The 20,500-nt window shown below is 33.8% G+C and overlaps 2 protein-coding genes across 3 annotated transcripts; one reads left to right on the top strand and one right to left on the bottom strand.

Annotated features, from left to right (window-relative positions):
• Nucleotides 1-64: 64 nt before the first annotated feature.
• LOC118028655 (uncharacterized) lies at nucleotides 65-3,951 on the bottom strand. The gene is made up of 4 exons (XM_035032340.2): nucleotides 3,470-3,951; nucleotides 2,295-2,531; nucleotides 1,983-2,200; nucleotides 65-594 (listed from the first exon to the last, which is right to left on the bottom strand). Exons 1-4 carry the CDS (start codon nucleotides 3,737-3,739, stop codon nucleotides 420-422), a joined length of 900 nt encoding a protein of 299 aa, XP_034888231.1. The 5' UTR covers nucleotides 3,740-3,951; the 3' UTR covers nucleotides 65-419.
• A 2,275-nt stretch (nucleotides 3,952-6,226) lies between these two features.
• LOC118028732 (probable sodium/metabolite cotransporter BASS6, chloroplastic) lies at nucleotides 6,227-9,703 on the top strand. 2 transcript variants are annotated; one of them, XM_035032435.2, is made up of 9 exons: nucleotides 6,227-6,526; nucleotides 6,617-6,664; nucleotides 6,753-6,853; nucleotides 7,355-7,485; nucleotides 7,738-7,931; nucleotides 8,003-8,255; nucleotides 8,337-8,590; nucleotides 8,666-8,748; nucleotides 9,342-9,703. In XM_035032435.2, exons 1-9 carry the CDS (start codon nucleotides 6,382-6,384, stop codon nucleotides 9,402-9,404), a joined length of 1,272 nt encoding a protein of 423 aa, XP_034888326.1. In that variant the 5' UTR covers nucleotides 6,227-6,381; the 3' UTR covers nucleotides 9,405-9,703. The 2 variants fall into 2 exon arrangements, with proteins under 2 accessions (XP_034888326.1, XP_073263967.1); XM_073407866.1 differs by lacking the exon at nucleotides 7,355-7,485 and having other exon boundaries at nucleotides 6,425-6,526; nucleotides 6,617-6,853.
• The last annotated feature ends 10,797 nt before the right edge of the window (nucleotides 9,704-20,500 follow it).

Genomic DNA, 20,500 nt, shown 5'->3' with positions numbered 1-20,500 from the left:
AACACCACAATACCACTATAGTATGGCATGGAGGTTGCTGAATAACAGATATTAACTGCGCAGGTTAAGAACACTTCAAATTTCATTTACAACTTTCAACTTCTTTGTCCAATGTAGCCTCTTTTAAGCCACATACTTAAATCATATACAAGCAGCAACTGAAACAGAAATAACTATAGATAACATGGGGGGTGAGAAATGAGAGCAAGGAAGTGGCTCTTACTATGAAGTTAGATGTCCATCCTGTTCCGCGTTGTCTGCAACTGCTGTATGGTGGTCAATGCCGTAGAGCAGCAACACGTTCTATGGATGAAGTTGTAAATAAAATAGAACTTCATCACACTCAAATCATTGTGTGCTATTTCTGACAAAGATGGTATGTGGAAGATTGCTTTTCACTGATTCAGGACTTGCAAAAGCTATTCCAGTAGCGGTTCATCTTGCATGACCTTCAGCTGCCTTTTGGCATACACTGTGATTATAATTGTGGCAACCACCGTGGCGCAGAAACCAAACACTGTGAAGACAATTTGTGGAGCTGAGAGCGTGCGTCGGTCACTTGAAGCATCTGCCAAGGTCCGTATAAGGATCCCACTGCAAAACCAAAGAAGGTTCAGGTTTAGGAACGTTGAAGAGAATCCATGCATGTGATTAAAATCTAAGATTGAAGCTTGAAGACTGCATGAAAAGAATCACATATCTAGGAAAAAGCAGCAGCCTTAGCTCCAAAGTGTGAAAGAAATTGTGTCACTACTGATAATACCATGGTGTCGTGTAGTACACCACACTACCCAGCATGGTATATCCTCTCATTGACAAGTACCAACATCGTCTAAAGTTCAGAAAGTGAAAAGGGAAAGAAACGAGGGCCAAACTCATGCAATGCGCTCTGGATTTCCCAAAGGTGAAAAACCCCATGGTTTAGCTGCTACGGTTAGCACCCTGCTAGAGTCCCCCATTAAAGGTCCAAAACTAGGATACACATAACACAAGCCATACAGCATGAAAAGGCCTCTTCCATGGGGCAAAGAAAGTGTCTTTTCAAAAACAAAAGCTCCAGAAAGAATAAAAAGATTTTCTTTCTAGAACAGTTACAGCATAACATTGAAGAAGATGCAGAGGTGGAGTTGGAGGAGCTGGGGATGAAAACAGATGTTTCTGGGGATTGTGATTACGCCTCATTAAGCCAACAGATCAGGTTATTTTCAGTAACTATTAAAATCATTATGATGCACATTTCATTGGGGTGATGGGAAAAAGGATTCGTGAAATAATCAAGTGAGAGCAAGGGACTGGGTGTGCATGAGCTACTTTCAGACACCAATTACTGAAAGTTTTGATTGTAAGACCTTGAAATGAGTGCAAAAAATTATATATTTTCCAGTGAAGTTAGGGCATTCCTATCCCATCCTTCTGGTGTCTAAGGCCAAATTCAGTTACAACGTATATTTTTCCCTTTTCAAGGTTACAAGGTAAAGACTTGAACCACAGACTCATCCCTCTCCTTGTTAAGTTATCCCATACCTAATGGCTGGTGCCATGCATTTAGAACTAGAACTGAAATGGTAATTCATCTATGAAATAATTTTCTCATGAATAATGCTTTGGGCAGCGGTCAAAAAAACAAAGATAACAAAAGGGAAATCATTTTACTAAAATGAAAAATCACATCACTTCATTCATATCTCTTTGTACCAAAAGAAGAAGTCAGATGTATATCTGACCTGAAAATAAGAAACAAAAATATCAAACACTGTTTCAACTTGAATCCAAAGTTAATATTGCTCTAAAAGTTAAAAGGGAAATAAACAAGAACTGAAATAAAGAAAAAATTGACAAAGTTACACCAACATCAGTGCGTGAGAAATTCAATGTGAATAATATGCAATAATGTAAGAATCTAAAATGAGAAGTATATGTTTGGAAGCAGAGGCACATGAAAATGAAATGCTTAATGCAAAATGGGAGTGGATAGTTCTTACGTATAGATTGAAACAAATATCTCTGGCACCATTCCCACCAACGATCCCAATAAGTAAGGACCATACTTAACATTTGTTGCAACAGCACAGTAATTATACAGAATATATGGAAATGGAGAAATCCTGATTAGAGTCACAGCTCGAAACTGATGAAACCAGTTTCCTTCACCAGCTGCTCTCAAAATTGCAGCTCTTTTTGGATATTTTTCTAACCACCCCTGTGCCATGGAATTCAGAATTACGTTAGGCACATGTAGAAGAGAAAACAAATATAGCTATAATTATGAACAAATCTTGGCACATGGTTCATACTCGAATTTTATGAAGGAACAAAGAGCCAATTAAATATGGAAGTGATACACCCACAGCAGCTGCAGTTATTATTAATAGGAATCCAATCCCATAGCCAAATGTCATCCCAGCCACCCACATAGATGGTGATGATGGTAGAAGTAGAGTGGGGAACAATGCCACAGAGGCAAAGAGAAGAACTGCCAATACCGGAGTGCTAAATGTTCTTGTCTCCCAATTCATGATAGGGATAATCTCCTGAAAAAAACCATCAGTCAGGTAGGGGAAAAATCGAAATATGCATGAATATCCCATAAATATCCAATAACCACCATGAACTTCTAGCAACACCTTCTGGTAGAGAATAGTAATGTCATAATCCTATGGCAAGTTTCTAGTGGGATTGGTTGAAGAGAATACTGCAGAGCATCCAGTTAGAATCAAATTAAAGAAAACAGATATCAGAAAAGGAACATCTATAAGATAACGAAGAGTAGATCGTGTTCTAGAGCAATACTGCCTCCATGCTCAGAAAGAAGTTGCTAACAATAAGAAATCAATTGCATGAAACACTTCAATAAGACTAAGATTTTAGAACAAAGAATAATCAAAATGTGCATATATATGTATGTGCGCATGTGCGTGCGTGTAGATGCGATATAATGCTACAAACATTTAAACACAACCATATACAAGACAATCTATCTCATCAAATAAATTTAAGGGAAAACATATATCTATATCTCAAAGTGTAATAAACACCTCCATTTTCACTGAAAGCCTACCCTTATCTCTGAATTTTGTGGGGCAAAAACCACAACAAAAGCTCCAATTGCACGACAATGTAATAAAACCCAGAATGAAAAACACATTGCACTACAAAACCCACAAAAAATATATCAAAACTGAAACAAAACCTGCCAATTTATGAAAAACACCACCAAATCCCGAGAAACATGTAATGAGAATCATCAGTTTACAAGGAATAAATCCAAATCACATAAACATTAGCAAAATTAAAAAAAAATATATCAAAATTCAGATAAAAATCAACCTTCTCATGAAAAGCCACCAATCGATATAGGAAAAAGCAGCAACATATAACTCTATAGCAAGCAAATCCCGATCCACGAAATTCCACAACACAAACAAAATTGAAACCACAAAAAGCATAAAACTTTCTTATAAAAACTAACCTTATCCATCAAAAAGGGGCCAACCCACATGACACAAGCAGCAGCTAATAATCCAATAAAGGTAAACAGCAAAGCCAACTTAACCCAATACCAGAACACAGACCATCCAAACCCCCAATAAAAACCACAAAGATTACACCTTTCACCAGCCCCATTCTCATCTCTCAAATTCACATAATCCCCTTCTCTATTATCTCCATCATCAATTTTATCACCCTCCATGCTCATTATTAGCTCTGGCACCACACTATCATCCTCATAAAAAGTCATTGAACCAAAAACCCTAAAAACAGATGAAGTTCGTAACTTCCTGTTTGGTTCCCGAGAAGGATGGAGGGGGGGAAGTTTTTCAGGTGATGATAATGCTCATAATGGGAACCAGAGGAGAGATTCGTTGGCGAAGAATAATAAGATAATAATCAATGAAGCATATAAAAAGGATATGCAGAGAAAGGAAACAGACAATGCTTTTGTGTATTTTTTTTTTCCTCTCTGAGGACCCTTTAGATTGTAATTAGTAGCTTTAACACGTCCTTACTTATACTTTGCAGATCATACCAGACCCTTCATTTTCAAGATTATTTCAAAACAACCCGTCTGCTTCCAATTAAAGGAAAACTTGAGATCCTCATTCCATTAGATACATGACATTTCTCTAGATTTCCGGTGTTAATGGGGCTGATGGAAAGGCTTAAATTTCCTTTATTTGAAAATAGAGGGGTTTAATTCAGTTAAAACGTTAAGGACTTAATGTGATCCAATATATAACATAGAGGATCGAGAAAGATTTTTAGTCCTTTCCGTTATTATTAACTTTGTCGTTACAATTTTGCCTTTTTCTTAGCGTCTGAATTTACAAGCCAGCCATTAAAACGTTGTCGTTTTGAGGCTTTCCAGTTACGGTTTTCTTTTAACGTGGTCATGTGCGACCTGGCGCAAAGAGGAACGCTGTCGTCGCGGGGATCCCTTATGGTACGTGGCGTGCTGTGAGTGGATATATTGATGACGTGGAGTGTATTTTTTTGTCGTGACTTCACCCTCAAGGGAAGTATTAGCAATTTTTTAGACACTGAGTTCGTGACCGAGTTATCGAGTTCAGTGAATCGGTTGCTATTATCTTTACGTTGGGTTTATGGCAAGAAGCTAAGGTACTGCATGAAGTGACATGTCTTTCTGGCAGAGGTTGGACTTGCTTGACGGGTGGTTATGTAGGGACAGAGCATTGAGGATATGACACGTGTGATAAGGACAAGATATTAGTCTTCGGGAGCCAGTTTAGGATTACGGATAAAAGTAATTTTTTAAAAATATATTAAAATAATATTTTTTAAAAATTTATTTTTAATATTAATATATAATCTAAAAATATATTTTAATTTTTAAAAAAATTATAATTTAACCGCATTTCAAAACATATTCTAATATAAATTAACGTTGGATGAGGAATATGCTGTTTAGATATTTTATAAAGTTTTACATTTAATAATAATATTTATTATTAATTATTAAAAAAATTAATTCTTCTCTGCTGGTTATTATGCAATACGAATTAAAATATTATTTATTATAATAGTTTAATGAGTATTTAGAGAATTAAATCTTTTAAAATTTTCAAATAAACAATTATATTTCTCATTTACATAAATAACTTTTCATTAAAAATATTCTATTTGATAAATCAAAATATAAAAAATATTAATAGCATAACACATTCATTGATGAAGAATAATAAGATAATAATCATTTGATAGTAAAAAGTTTTTCTAAAATAATGAGATTATAATAATTTTAATCCATCATAAATACTATAAATTATTATTTTTAGTATGATATTTCCAACACTCGAATTTTTTGTCTCAAACTTATTAATTAATATTTTATTATTAAACTTGATCATGTATCTATTATTATCTAAAATTTACATGTTATTCATATAAAAACATGTAATGACACAATATTTATCTATATTTTTTACATAAATATATTTATTAATCTTGTTAATTTTAAACTCATTTCATAACCTAACTTCCTACATCATTTCATATCATTGTTTAGTTTTCTATTTTCAAGCCCTATAATAAGCTTTGTTTTCTTGCTTTCAAGAAAACACGTTGTCTCTGCATCAACACCACTTGATGCTCTTGGAAATAGAAATTTGCATTCAAAACCACAAATAATTGTTTCATTATTATGAATCCTGATTTGAAGTTAAATTCATCAAGTAAAAACTACCATAGCAATTATCTCTGTTAAAATAGTTGCCAAGATGGCGAGTTTGGTTTAGAAAAACAAGCCATCTTTGAGTTTTCATCCTCAACTTCACTGAATATTACTCCAGGGATTTATTGCCTAAATTTGACAAGTTCTTGCATCAGTGGATCTGCCTTCGTGCTTGGCTAGAGACTTGTTTTCTGGTTTGTACCTGTGTAGAAATATGTTGTCATGTGACTGTAAATTGAAAAGGTGCTGGGAATCCTAAAGAGAGAGAGTAAAAAATTTTATAAACAACTATTATTACACTACCAATTCTTTTATTTTCGTGTTTTAAATTATTTTTTAAAAAATAATTATTTTTATTTCAAATTAATTTTATTTTTTATATTTTCAAATTATTTTGATAGGTTAATATTAAAAATTATTTTTTTAAAAATAAAAAACATTTTAAAAACAACATTTCAGAACACTAAAAAGTTGCATGATTTAGAGATATAGTTGACTTTTTTTAGTAAGATTTATATAAAAAACATATATTTTTTAATTTTATAAAGTATAGTTTATATTTTTAAAGACCACCACTCCCCAAGTATTCACGCAATAAAACCGAAGAAGAAAGCCTTGTTTGGAAACAAATAACAAAAAGAACAGGGAGTGTATACTATATCCTACGCTACGGAACACTCTGTTGACAAGAAATGAGTGTAGTAAACAGTAGAACGCTGCAGATTCAACGCCCAGATATCTCCCAATTTCATAACCAAAAAATTTCCCACGTTCGCAAATGTTGTAATAATCACCTTTCAGTTTTGACCCCAAGTCGCTCCTTCAAATCCTTTTCAGGTCTGTAATTTTGTCTTAATGGTTTCTCTTTCGAATCTTACTAGTCCCTCAAGTCTTTTGTTGTGTTTAATAATTCTACTATTTGTTCAGAGTTGCGATCTTTGGGTTTTTCAATGCCATTAAAACCGAATTTTCATTGTAAGTTTCTCTTCAGCTCTGTCTTTGCAATCCATTATTTTTTATTCTCTTTTTGGTTCGGATGCATGTAGTTGTTTATATTTGATAGGTGGGAGTTCAAGATTCTTGGTGAGCAGATGTGAGTCCCAGAAGTTCTCTGATTCTTTGGAACCGGATCATGATCAGAATTATGTGACCGACTCAAGTCAGGTGCTTCTTTCTGCAGTTATTGTTTATTATTTTTGTTTTTAATTAAAATTTAGTGGGTTAGTTGCATTGTATATCCATGAGTTTCCAAATTGTCTAACACTGGCAAAACGAGAATGTTATGACTTCTATTAAAGTTTGAATCTTTCACCATCTAGTTCTTGGATTAGGATTTCTTTGCAACAATCTTTGATGAGACTAACATATTGGGGTGGTTGTGTATGGTGCTTTGGTTCAAATTGCTTTCACTCACGAATAGCAAATTAGCCAATCGGTGAGTGTGAGTTTGCACGCAGATTTACTCAACAATAGCGCACAGAAGAAAGACAGCAGAGCTCATTAGGGGAGAGGAGAGTTCGGTTCAAACCCAAAAATCCAAAACTAATCTTCCTAATTCGATTCATAGGTTTATTTTGGGTCTTTAGATGGGATTTTAGACACTCGGTGCAGTTATTCTAATTTTTAAATACTCAGTTGACAATGGTTGTTGATGTCTTATTTCAGATAGTAGAGCAGAAGGAGGCTTCTATAGTGGATATGTTGGAGCAATCAAATTCCCTTTTGCCTCACATAGTCCTTGCTAGTACATTGTTGGCTCTTGTCCATCCCCCCTCTTTCACGTGGTTTACCACCAGGTTATTAAATATTACTTTGAATAAATTGGTCTGTGGAAAAATTTCTGCAACAAGTTCAGAACAGTGGTGGGGATTTATGGTTTAATTTTGACCACTAGTTAGGAGAGCTAAACCAGCTAATGATTAAGAAGTTTTATGCATTTAAAAAAATCAGTATAAACAGAACCAAGTAAACTTTTCCAGGTTGTATGCACATAATCGTTCCTTTTGGTCTAATTTCAGGCATAATCATTCCTTTTGGTCTAATTTCAGGTATTATGCTCCTGCATTAGGGTTTTTGATGTTTGCAGTTGGGGTTAATTCCAGTGAAAAGGATTTTCTTGAAGCGTTCAACAGACCAGCAGCTATATTGGCTGGGTATGTTGGCCAGTTTGTTGTGAAGCCAATTCTTGGATATCTGTTTGGTATAATTTCAGTGTCAGTATTTGGGCTTCCTACTCCAATAGGTAAGATTGTATTTACCTGATTTCCAAAATAGTTGAGACGGTACCAACACTTTTTTGAATCTATGTATCAGGTGCTGGGATCATGTTGGTATCTTGTGTTAGTGGGGCTCAGCTTTCAAATTATGCTACTTTTCTGACAGACCCTCCAATGGCTCCTCTAAGCATTGTCATGACATCAATGTCCACAGCTACTGCAGTTTTTGTTACTCCATTATTATCTCTATTGCTCATTGGAAAAAGACTGCCTGTTGATGTGAAAGGTATGGTATCCAGTATTATGCAGATCGTAGTTGCTCCAATTGCTGCAGGCTTACTTCTAAACAGGTGATATGCTCAATCCAAACAAGTGTTTTGTTTCACTGTTGATGTGAGGTGTGCTTATGTCTAATTTATTTGTAACAACAGGTTGTTTCCGCAGATTTCTGGTGTTATTCGGCCATTCTTGCCACCACTATCAGTACTAGTAACAGCTTGTTGTGTTGGAGCACCGCTTGCTATTAATGTGGGCTCAGTTATGTCCCCTTTTGGAGTAACCATAGTATCGCTTATTATTGCATTTCATCTATCAGCATTTGTAGTTGGTTACTATTTCACTGGTTTTGTCTTCCACAAGGCATCTGACTTAAAAGCACTGCAAAGAACACTATCCTATGAGACAGGTACCACCTTTGTTTTCAACTCGGTCATTTTGTTGTGGATCATACTCTTCTAGCTCACAATATTTTCCTTCACAGGAATGCAGAGCAGTCTTCTAGCTCTCACACTTGCTAACAGGTTTTTCAAAGATCCACTTGTTGCTGTGCCTCCAGCAATCTCTGTAAGTTAAAACTTCGCATTTTCTTTTTGTTGCAGCAGAATTATCTTTAATAAAGAAATCTGGTGCAAATTGTGGTTGCTAATTTCTGCAATGAACAATGATTTCTGTTATAAGCAACATTACATGTAATAATCCTCTATGGTTCTCTTTGAGGTTCAATGTTAATGAGTTCATGCCAGAGTCTGGTCCCACTTTCTTTTGGTCAATGGAAGCAACCGAATGAGGGAAAGTTATCTTCCATTTTTATCACTGATTAATTCTAGCACCTAGTTCTTATGCATATGCATAGCAAAGGAGAGTAACTTTTTCATTAAATTGCATTGATACATGACAGAAGCTTCAGCCACGGAGGCATTGCTTTTTCTTCTTCTTTTTGGATCCAGAGCATTGATTGATTGGAAAATGGTTTACTTTACACTTTTTTTCTAGGTTTTCCCACACCAATAGCAATTAAAGTTGTATCGTATGCTTTTACATAAAAAGATTAGCACTGATGATATAGTATAGATTTGGGTTGTTCTTTCTTCATGTTGTTAGGTATTGATACTCTCTTGCAGAATTCTGATAAATATCTGCTGTTTCTGTGACTGCAGACAGTAATCATGTCTTTGATGGGATTTTCTCTGGTCATGATTTGGGCCAAGAAGAAAGAATAGCACTTCAACTGGAAATTGCTTTTGCAAATCACAAGTTTGTCCTTGTTACGTTATCAACTTGTTATGTGATCAACCTTGTAGCAGAGGCAAGAATCAGCAACAGCAGCTGCACTGGATCCGCTACAGCAGCAGTATTTTACATGTGATGAGTAAGGGGCATTAGTTAGCAGGGCATTTTAAATGTGATGAATAAGAATTAGCATGTGTGTAATGGTTTGTTAATTCATTTAAGAGTAGTTAGTAGCAGTTAGTTAGTATAAAGGGAGAGACAAGTAATTGAATAAGAATTTCTTTTGTAACTGCAGAAGTTCCTCTCCTTCTCTCTTCTCTACTCCTCAAATCTCCTTTCTTAATATCAATCTTCATTGTTAAGGACTTTCCTAAGCAACACAAATATACTTCTTGCTCACCATGGTGGACAATGATAGGATGGGCTCTGGAGGAGCACAACAGGCGTACTAATGAAGAAATACAGAAATCAGAACAGAAATTAAGATGCAAGGGATTGAATTGTACAAGAAGATAGAAGAATTACAGTTACAAATGGATACGGTCATATTTCACTCTGAACAGCACCAAAATTATCTGTGTGATATTGGAGTGGTGTTGTGCAGAATGAGGAAAAGATTAAGCTGCATTTTGAAAAGACACAATTACATGAGAATCCGGAAAGCAAAACCCCTAAAAAATCTAGGGGTTAGTTGAGCAATCAGTATAGAAAAAAAAGGTGAAATAACATAAGAACAAAAAATTTAGTGAAATAACATATTTTTGAATATAACATGATATCAATTTAGTTCACTCTTTTCTCCCACAGGAGAGGTGAATTAGTTAACAAGGAAATGAGGGAGATGATATCAAGGTTAGAAGAGATATGCTGCTAGAGCAGAAGGATGACCTTGGTCTTGAGATCATCCAAGGAAAATCACTTGTATCTGTACCAAAAGCTTCTTCGCCTGACGATTCTGATTTTTACCGGCTCCTTTGAAGGTTTTGGGGGAGGGGAGTAAGATTATTGTGACAGCACGCCATGAAAGTGTAGCTTCAGTCATGCAAACCACATCAACCATTCTAACCGTTTCAACTGTTGGAGAAAATCGGTAAAGAAATTGTCAGTTCGGTAAAGAAATTGTCAGTAAGTGCGGTGTACCTTTTGCTGCAAGAACACTTGATGCTCTATTGTGTTCTAACACAAATGCTCAAGAATGGGACGAGATACGGAAAAGCAGCATGTGGGATTTGCTGAATGTCGAAGTTCTTCCAGCTTTATGAATTCAAAAGAGAAGAAAGAATCCTTTTATGGATGGTAGAAAGTTGTAGACATTAATAAAGTAGACATGTCATATACTTCCTAAGCATGAAATGTTAAGTTACTGTGTTTCTGAAACACAATATTTGTTATATATCATGTTTTAAAAGTGCAATGAAATGAAAGCATGTTATTTCATCAAAAAAAAAAATCAAATAGTTGCCGAAATTTTTTCACTAGTGTGCTAGTTTTTAATTTTTTTTAAAAAATCCAAAATCTAACTGAATTTTATAAATCAAGCCGAAGGCAGCTTTGTCAGAGCTATCATACTTGTAGAACTAGGTACTGGTTGTTGAACAGCAAAATTACTTTGGTTCCTGATAATTACTTTTGCCCAAATTTCAGGATTGAGTCAGTTTTTCAGTCTCAGGAACCTACTGTTATATGCCAGGGTGTTTTGTGATTGACCAACCTGACCTCTTGATGATTTTGCTCACAAAATATTTCTTTGCTGACCAACTTTACCAAACCTACATTGAATTGGCCTGGGTTCAGTCAATGCTGGCTGGATAGGAAATTGCCGGCCGTTTGTGTCACCACGGTGCATTACATGGTTTTGAAATATTAATTTCTGCTGTTTTCATATATATTTCAGACCATCTCCTTGGTCCCACTCCATCATGTTGCTATTGTTGTTTAAGTATTTCACATGATACAGAGCATAATTAATTATGCTCTATATAATGTTGACTCTGGCAGGATTAGGTAATGCCACGATGTGCATTGCTGCATTCCGTGTATACAAGTCGCCAGAAGAACACCCCAAGAATCTCTGACAGTTTCAAAGCCTGCATGTCAATATATGTTTCTGAAAGTAAAATCTCTGTTTTTCAGTTGCTGGAAGAGACAACTTTCCTTGATAATGCTATAAGCTGGTTTCTAGTTCAAGTTCTGATAATATACATGCATTAACAAATATAAGGGAAGTAGCAAACCATTATCCAGTGTTGATTGTGGTTATTTACCTTTTTTTTATAAAGGAAATTGGCCGTAAACCCTTACAGTTCATGGCAGAAGTGGATTCTCACAAGAGCTAGAAGTCGGGTGTGTTTTCTTTGGCTTGTGGACTGGTGGGAAGGAGTTTTACAGTCAAAATGCCAGCATACCTTGAGCCGTGTTTACGATGACAGAAAACAACCATTATCTCTGGTGAGTTCAGCAATCAGGGGATTTACTTGGACCTTTCTAGTTGATTAACATTTTTTTTTTTCAAAAACGGAAGATGGTACACTGCAAGCTTTCTATTTTCATTGTGTCGTTTGAGTTGTTAGGTGTAATAAAAGAGTTTTTCCCATTTTTAAATATAACTCTGAACCAATCCATCTGCGGCACCTGGAGACCTGAATTACCATTGCCAAGGTCTACCAGGTTCTTAAGTACATAATTGCTTTTTGACTGATGAGCTGCTGATGCATCCTTTCTGACCGTATGAGTCTGAAACCCCAGAAAAGAAAGATCCATGGTGCGGCTTGTTTCAACTTGGAATTATGGCATTTTGACTTGATTGAAGATTATAAGCACATAGAGCTCGTTAATGATGCGTGATTGTTGTATCCCTGTTGTTTTGTAGAAAATTTTGGCTGATTTTCTTTGTCAGTTTTCTCCTGGCTTTTCCTTTCCCCTCTCTAGCTAATGAAGAATGAAGTGGTTGGTTAGTAATTTCTTTGACCTTTCCTTGACTCTTGACTCTGTCTACTATTTGTTATTTTAGGTGCAGTGCATAGCACACAGTCATCCTAATATCTTCATCGTCATAGGATAGCTAAATTACGTCAAGCAAGATTAACCTCCCCTCTGTTGAATGTTGATGTAGGACCAGTAAAGCAATTGCAGCATAGCATTAATAAAATGAAGCTCTCAAAGCAATCCTTTTTCTTTCCTAGGATGTGTTTAGTACAAAGTTGACGGAGGGGAACGGTTACTTTTGCAGCCACTGCTCCTGTTTTGGTCCATTTTTAGGCACTCTTGTAATCTCTCGCTCTGTATATAGGCGAATACTTTACGATAAATAACCACTTGTTAGCTTTTAAAACAAGCGAAGGAAAAACAAAACAGAACAAAATCCTAAGCAAAGTCAGCCCAGAGTGCAGAGAACTGGAGCTTGGAAACCTAAAGAACTCCTTGCCTCATAGTTGTACTTGTGTTCAATACTAAGAATGCTCCCTTATTTCTTACGATGCATTCACAGCAAAGGTGAAAATAGAGGTTACATTAACGAAGGAAATTAAGGGAGTATTATTTATTAGCAGACGCCAGGGATTGGATCAGATGTTTAATTATAGTGATAATGGATTAAGGTGGGAAAGATTGCAAGACAAATCAGGGTATTGATGCCGCCTTTATGTACTGTTCCAAGAACACTTGTCTTGTCGCGCAGTCACTTTATCATTGCAGCTATTCACGATGTCAGGCTTCAGTATCTAATTTGTTGCTGAGTTTATAGAATCCATCCTAGTTTCATTTTCAGGCTTAAGAACTAAGCAAATACTAGAATCAATGAAAATTTAGTTGATACATAAACTTAATTTCAACTAAAAGAAAAAAGAAACAAAGAGAATCATTGATAGTTTATTTTGCTAGTTGGCATGCATAAATTTACCATGATAATTATAACAAATACTACCAAGCAAAATTCATTACATCTTGTTACTAACATACTTAATTCAGCGAAGAAAAGAGAGAAACAAAAGGAAGGCTATAGAGAGACGGCTATAAAGAGAGTTTCTAATCTGCACTACATATATTTTGCTAGTGTTTGTGTAAGAGAAGTAGGGTGTTGGAGAAGCGATCCAAATGAGGGAATTTCTTTTGAAGTTCAGACATTAAGGCGAGGTTTTCTTGGTGGAGAAGACTAGCTTTCTTCCTCAGCTTCTCGTTCTCTTCAACAATACTTTGGTTCTCTAAATACAGCTTCATGTTCTTTAGCTCCATGTGCTTCTCCTCCCATTCCTCATATCCTGACCTCCTGCTTTACAAAAAGAGAGAAAACAGAAGGAAAATATTAAAGGAAATTCAGCAAATAAAACATGTAAGAACCATACAGCGAATGAAAAATCAGAACACTTATAACAATTAAGGTTGTGTTATAAGGAGATGCTGTGTTTTCGCTTGCTAGTTAAGACATATATACCTGCAGGTGAGCCCAATAACCTGAACCTTACATTTCTTTGATCTTTGCCTTCTCTTTGAAGGGTGGAAAGGAGAAGGGATCCTGTCTACTCCGTTGGTGCACATTTTCCTTTAGCTCTCAAAGAGGATATAAGATCAGTTGCTATTGGAAAGATGAAAGAATGCGAATTGAGAAAAGAGAGTGGATGCCTGTTCCTATATATATAGAGGAGGATTTGTGTCATGGCAGTGTGCATGATTATCCGGGGCGTATGGTGAGCTGCTGGTGGGTATGCATTTGATAGATGGATAGATTTATCTTCTACAGCAATGATGTCGTATTGGACTCATGATTGCAAAGGGAAGCAACCCCTTGTGTCGATGATGAATGAGGCGGGTAAAAGAGAAAAGCCTAAGATCATGGAAGGTTCTATGCTTCTCTTTGATAACCTCCTGTGCATGCTTAGCCTTGAGGAGGAATAAAATAAAAAAATTTAGAGAACCAATAAAGCGCGAGTATTATGCATGCTAACGTTATTGATTTGAAAAAACCAGCGTCATTAATGTTTGCTAACTATAGTTTATGTTTGAACGGTCCGTCGACTGAGATGCCACTTCATAGTCATGTCAGCAAGCATCCATGGATGATTAGGTTGATTACAAGTGGCTTCTCTTGGCATCACCTTGTCTTATGGCCCCATTTCAAGATGAATGCAATGAAGAGATTTGTAGCTGCTCATCTCTCTCTCTTAGACTTTTGGAGGTGTGGACCATTGCAAGGGGATGTTGGCATCTTCATTTCGCCCCTGTCCTTACTCCACTTTTATGTATCTCATTATTCTTAGTTTGAACACAGATATCTAAGAGTCAAACGTTGCATTGAGGGCCTGGAAACCCCGTCATCTCCTTCAAGTTATTCTCTTCGTACAAATGATGCATGGCCGAAAAAGAAATTGAAATAAATGGGAATAAATATGCTGTTGTTGTCCATGATAAGATATCGTGTTCATATGTACATGCATTCCTTCTTCCTCCTTGTAAATCTCCAGCTCTCGAAACTCTTCTCAAACTACATGTATTGCTGATTATATTTAGCAGTAGGATCATTCATATGGAGTGAATTTGCTGTTGTCTTTGTTCAAAAACTATGCAGCGAGGCTTAGGAGGCCGCTGGTTTTTGCGCTGCTATTTCGCTGTTAAATCATTTCCACTTAACAACCGCTGGAATATTTTCAGTACTTGTATTCCAACTACTTCCATGTCTTTTGCCTTGTCCTCTAAATAATTATGGCTGCAATGATATTAAATTGTTATTGCAGGTAGATAATTAGCCTGACATGTGCAATTGCAACAGCTATAGAAGAAGATCCACCAATTAATTAATCAGTGAATCTTACCTGCACATTAACAAAATGGTAAAAAAAAATCAATGATAATTGCTTGGTTTGGTATGACATGCGTAATCCTCATGCTATAATTGTTTCAGTTAGAGAATAGATTAATTAATCAGTTAATCTTTTTTAAATTGTCTAGCATTTATAGTTTTTTTTTAAATAACCTTTAAACTCATAATTTAATGCATAATGGTGGGTTACTCTGAGTGCTTCAGTAACGGGGGGGAAAATTATTTGTCTAATCTTGCGTAGTACCCAATAAAAAGTGGAGTTGGATAGTTATACCTTTAATTAGTTGATAAATTATCTGACCTTATTTATTAATGTACCGAGTGATTTTAGAAGTGCTACTCATTAACTTGGGATCAACCACAAGAAGCAAAGTGATCTTAGAATCAAAACCAATCTTTAAGGAACTCAAATGGAAGGTCGACCAATTAATCAGGGATAAGTATATATAAGAATTTTATTGCTCGTGTAAGAGAAATTATGTATAATTAAATCATGAAATATTATATTATAGTATAAACTAAAAGAAGTAGTGCATACATCACAAAATACTATTCATTTCAATAATTTTCTTTTCATTAATTTTATACTTTAATATTTAATTTATTAGAGATTAATATTCATAATTCATTGTAGTTAGCTCAGTTTCATAACTTGTGTCACGAGTTTAGCGGGGTGACTTGATTGAATATAATTTTTTTGTTTTTTTGTTTTTTTTTAATTTCATCCTTTAACATTAGATTAATTGAGAATTAGATTTTATAATTTATTTTGATTTACTTTCTATGAGGTAATCTCGGTTTCATAATACGAGTTGTGGGTTTGGTAGGTTAACCCAATTGACTCGAGTATTTTTTAATTTCATCTTTTAATATTAAATTTTTTTTTAAAAAAAAAAAAACTAATCAATTCACAATGTAACAAGTCAGCAATCTAGTAATTACTAATCATCATGGTAGTGTGAGTGCAGAGAGTGAGACTTTAACACGAAAAATGAATGAAGGCAAAACATACGCGGATGTAATGCTTGATAGTATAGGCACCTTCGAACCCTAATCATGCCATATTTGAATGGAAGGAAGGTAGGAAGAGCCATTAATCGAAGAGAGCATGACTAGAGCCACACCCACAGGACCCTTCACTTATTTCTTCCTTTACTACCTCTACTACTAAAACATACACTCAAGCTTATATATATATACACATATGGGCGCCATAGTCAACAATGAAATAAATGGGATTCTCCCCTTCTTCTCCTCCCTCTTCAAGTGCCCTAAAAACTTGTAAACACGTACACCATCTATGACGTTGGGTCTCACATGCATCAATTATGATGGCTCCACAATTTCTCATTAAAATGTCTAATCCATCCATCATCTCCTCTATGTGCTCTGCAATCGATTGCTATATTGGTGTGTGGATTTGTCATCAACCTCACTGCCCCCACACATATATATCGTGCACAGCCAACTTGATACTGGAGATTATAGGTGTTTTGTTTTTCAACCTGTACATTATGATCGACATGTATACTCAAGGATGTGTGTGTGTGAAAGCTAGCGAGGAAATCAACCACAATATCTCATTTTTTCTGTGGTTTTTATCCCTTTGTTCTTGATGAAAATCAGAGGTTGTTCTCCACAGGGAGTCGCTTGATTATAATAACCATATGGCAACCAAAAATGAAAAGACTGGCAGCTTAATTACTCTATGAAAATTGGGAGTTGGGGTCATGATGGCTTTGCTTGCGTGACCTTTATTAGCCTCCTGCTCAAGGGTCAATAGCTAGGGTTGGCAAATATTGATAGATGGTAGCGGTGGAAAGTTCAGTAGCTAGGCCAGATTGGGGCTCACAGCACAAGTAACAATTGCAATTATATTGGCACTTTCAATTAAAAAGAAAAGAAAAGAAAAAACTCCATCGTTTCTTTCACACTTCGAACGGTATAAATGTGAAACAGGCCGTTCACATTCAATCTGAGATGTGACTTGGGATATAATATTTTATTTTATATAAAATATTTTTAATTAATTCATAAAATCTCACAAAACATTTTACAAGCAAAAACAAACTCTTAATATAATTTATCTATTCTAATCATCGTATTATCACCGCTACTTGTATTATCACCACCGTAACCGGCGTATTCATGACATTTGCGTCCATCATCATCATTTTTCCTAAGCATAACCGGCGTATTGTTTACATATGCTGTAAGAAAATTTATGTGTGAATATTTTGCATATTTATATAAAACAAGCATCCTCTAATTCAGGGGAAAAAACTACGTAAAGTTAACAACATAGGATCTTCAAAGCTCATAAAATAAACTTAAACTATTCCGACTCAATCAATTTCAGATCCTAGAAGAGGAATGAATCGGTTTTTTTCTTTCCTTCTTTCCTAAGCAATATGTTCCAAAGCAGTCTGCAACTCGGCCCTCTCCCTATCTGCCCCACCCTTCTTTGAAGCCCACTAGGCCCATATTAAATTAGTTCTCCCTGCTTTAATTCATCCAGCCCATTAGACAGAAGGTCAGATGGAGAAAGTTTATATAAGATGATATCCGTTCTGTTTTTTCTTTCCTTTTTCCACTGACTCGGGATTTTTTTTTTGTCTTATAACAGTCAAAAGATATTTTCGATCTATTTTTTTATCAGTAAAAAATAATTTTTATCATTAAGTAATTTTAACAGTGCACCTCTAGCATAAATCTTTTGTATTCTCCGATGCCAATATTTAAATTCAATAGAAATAAAAAAAAAAAAAAAAAACTTTTTAGCCATTAAATCTATCCCTTAATGGAATTATGTGAATTCACAAATGCATATTGCAAGTTGTAACATCTTAAATATGTAATAATTTTCCCTTTTATCATCCTTGTGTGTGATCGACAAAACAATTTAATAAAATCTGTTTTCAATTTTTATTGACTATTGTTCCCCTTTCTTTTTGAAAAAGAGTATGAGAGGGAAATGCATCATAGTCCTGTCTATTTGTGTTTGTTTTAGTAATTGTGGTGTGATTTGTGGTTAAGGTTGAGGTGGAAACTAAGTACATAAAAACTAGTTTTTTTATTATTTTTCTAATTTTTTAGTGGAGTTCATACATAAACTCAATCTTAATCACAAAAATAAACACATTTTAATTCAAACAATTAAAAAAACAAAGAAGACTAAATTTATTTATTAAGATGATATTTAAATAACTATCCAATTATTATTACATGTTTTTTAAAAAGATTAGATTTTTTTATGGTAATTTTAATAATTATTTTTTATTTTTATTTATTAATCTAATATGAATAATTAAAAAAAATATCATTAATATTCAATAAAAATAGATTTTTTTCATATTTATTATTCTAAAAAATATTGATATAGGTGCGTGGAAATGTTCAATTCATGACTTATTTAAAAAATTTGTTTTCATTATTATAATAAATTTTAATTTACAAAACAATACCTCTAATAAAAAATATTTAAAAAAAATTCATTAGTAAGAAAAGGAAGTTTCTAATTAAAAATATATTTTTTTCTTCTTTAATTTAAGTTATTAGGATTTTTACAAATATTTTTTAATTGTCATTAACTTTTATTAAATAAAACATACTATGAATAAAAAAAAATGGTATGTTACTTGTCAAAACCAAAAAAAAAAAATCATGAATGATAAAAGATAATTTTTTAAAAAATACAGTTTTTTTCTACTAAATGCATTTTTTGCAAATATTTATTTTAATTGTTATGCAATTAAATAAGAATATACTTTAAAAAGTACTCCACGCCAACGTGCCGACACTGCACTAGTGGTACTATAAAAGAGCATTGTCTTTTAACTGTTCAAATTTGAAAACATGCTGCTAAAAAATAAATAAAAAACAACGATGTTCAACTATTCATGTGAATTGGTTTACTTTCTTCACTCTCTCGAAGCTCTGAGCCTGCTGCATACGTCACCGTTTGGGAACGATTTAAAAAAATTATTTTTTTTATATATTTTTTATCATATATATTAATACTAAAGATAATTTTTAAAAAATAAATAAAATATTATTTTAATATATTTTCATATAAAAAATGTTTTAAAAAACAATCCTTACCGTGTTTTTAAATATCCTAATATAATTATTATTAAAAAACTTTATTTTTTAGAAACCTAAGAGAACAAATATCAACTTTCAAGAGATCAAAATAACAACGAGCAGAACATTTTGTTTCATACATTAACCTTTTTTTATACACGTATTTTGCATTGATTGAATTTTTTATTATAAAGTATCTTTTTCTTCCACCTGCAAGTATCACTGATATTATAGAATTGTTTTGATATTATAGGATTGCTTTCATAAGTGTTATTAGCATAAGCTAATTGCGGAGGCATTTTTAATGAAGCATGTTTTAATGTACTATACATTGTAATAATATTTTTACTTTTTTTTATCCTTCGTACAGAAAAAAAATAACAACTATTAGATGAATTAAAGTCTTTTCTATAAGACACATAAGTTATTATTAAATTAACTAGAGATAAATAAATCTTTTTTATTTTAATTGTATAGTAAAACGATTAAAATTCTACTATAAAAAAAAATTAAACCAGAGTCGAGGGATATTTTTGTATTTATATAATAATTTTTTTGTTATTATAAAATCAGATGAGAAACACTTTGGTATATGATCACATATATATATAAAAAATAAAATACAAAGAAGCAACTAAAATGCTATTGGAAGCTAAGAAAATAAAATTGATCTTAAGGGATTTTTTTTATATTTTTCACAAATTATCAAGTTAGTTGAGGAGCAATTTAGTATCCGACTTTTATATATATAGGCTTGTGTAGCACATTTTCCAGCATGTGGGTTGTGCCTCTCGGAATCCAAAAGCATTATTCCACAGTGTCATTAGAAGCATCGCCGTGTTCTTTTTTTTAGTGGTGCTATGCATGTCGCCAATGGTGACCTGGTTTGTTGTTGTAGGCTATTTTTTTGTTATCTCTCTCCTCCCCTAAAAATTATAATTTGACCATTTTTGTTGTTATTATTTCAACTCCAATCTTTATTTATTTAATTTTTAATTTTTTTTATTTTATAGAAGTTTTATTTGTATTCAATTTCATCATTCATTCCTAATTTTTCATTTATTATTTTTTTTCTAATTTGGTCCTTATTATTTTTTTATTATTTTTTTGCTTTTTGTTGAATTGATTTTTCTTTGCAATTTCACCTTTCAATCGAATACTAATTATAATTTTTATTTTGATTTTAATCAT

The sequence above is a fragment of the Populus alba genome, chromosome 3 (genome assembly GCF_005239225.2).
Source record: "Populus alba chromosome 3, ASM523922v2, whole genome shotgun sequence".
NCBI classification, from domain to species: Eukaryota; Viridiplantae; Streptophyta; class Magnoliopsida; order Malpighiales; family Salicaceae; genus Populus; species Populus alba.
This window is presented reverse-complemented; position numbering and strand designations above follow the sequence as displayed.

Coding starts and splice junctions, on each gene's coding strand:
- LOC118028655 (XM_035032340.2), bottom strand. CDS start 3,739: ATGACTTTTTATGAGGATGATAGTGTGGTGCCAGAGCTAATAATGAGC. Junction 2,201..2,294: donor TGTTCCTTCATAAAATTCGA/GTATGAACCATG, acceptor TCCATGGCACAG/GGGTGGTTAGAAAAATATCC. Junction 595..1,982: donor ATATTTGTTTCAATCTATAC/GTAAGAACTATC, acceptor TTGGTTTTGCAG/TGGGATCCTTATACGGACCT.
- LOC118028732 (XM_035032435.2), top strand. CDS start 6,382: ATGAGTGTAGTAAACAGTAGAACGCTGCAGATTCAACGCCCAGATATC. Junction 6,665..6,752: donor ATTAAAACCGAATTTTCATT/GTAAGTTTCTCT, acceptor TATATTTGATAG/GTGGGAGTTCAAGATTCTTG. Junction 6,854..7,354: donor ATGTGACCGACTCAAGTCAG/GTGCTTCTTTCT, acceptor GTCTTATTTCAG/ATAGTAGAGCAGAAGGAGGC.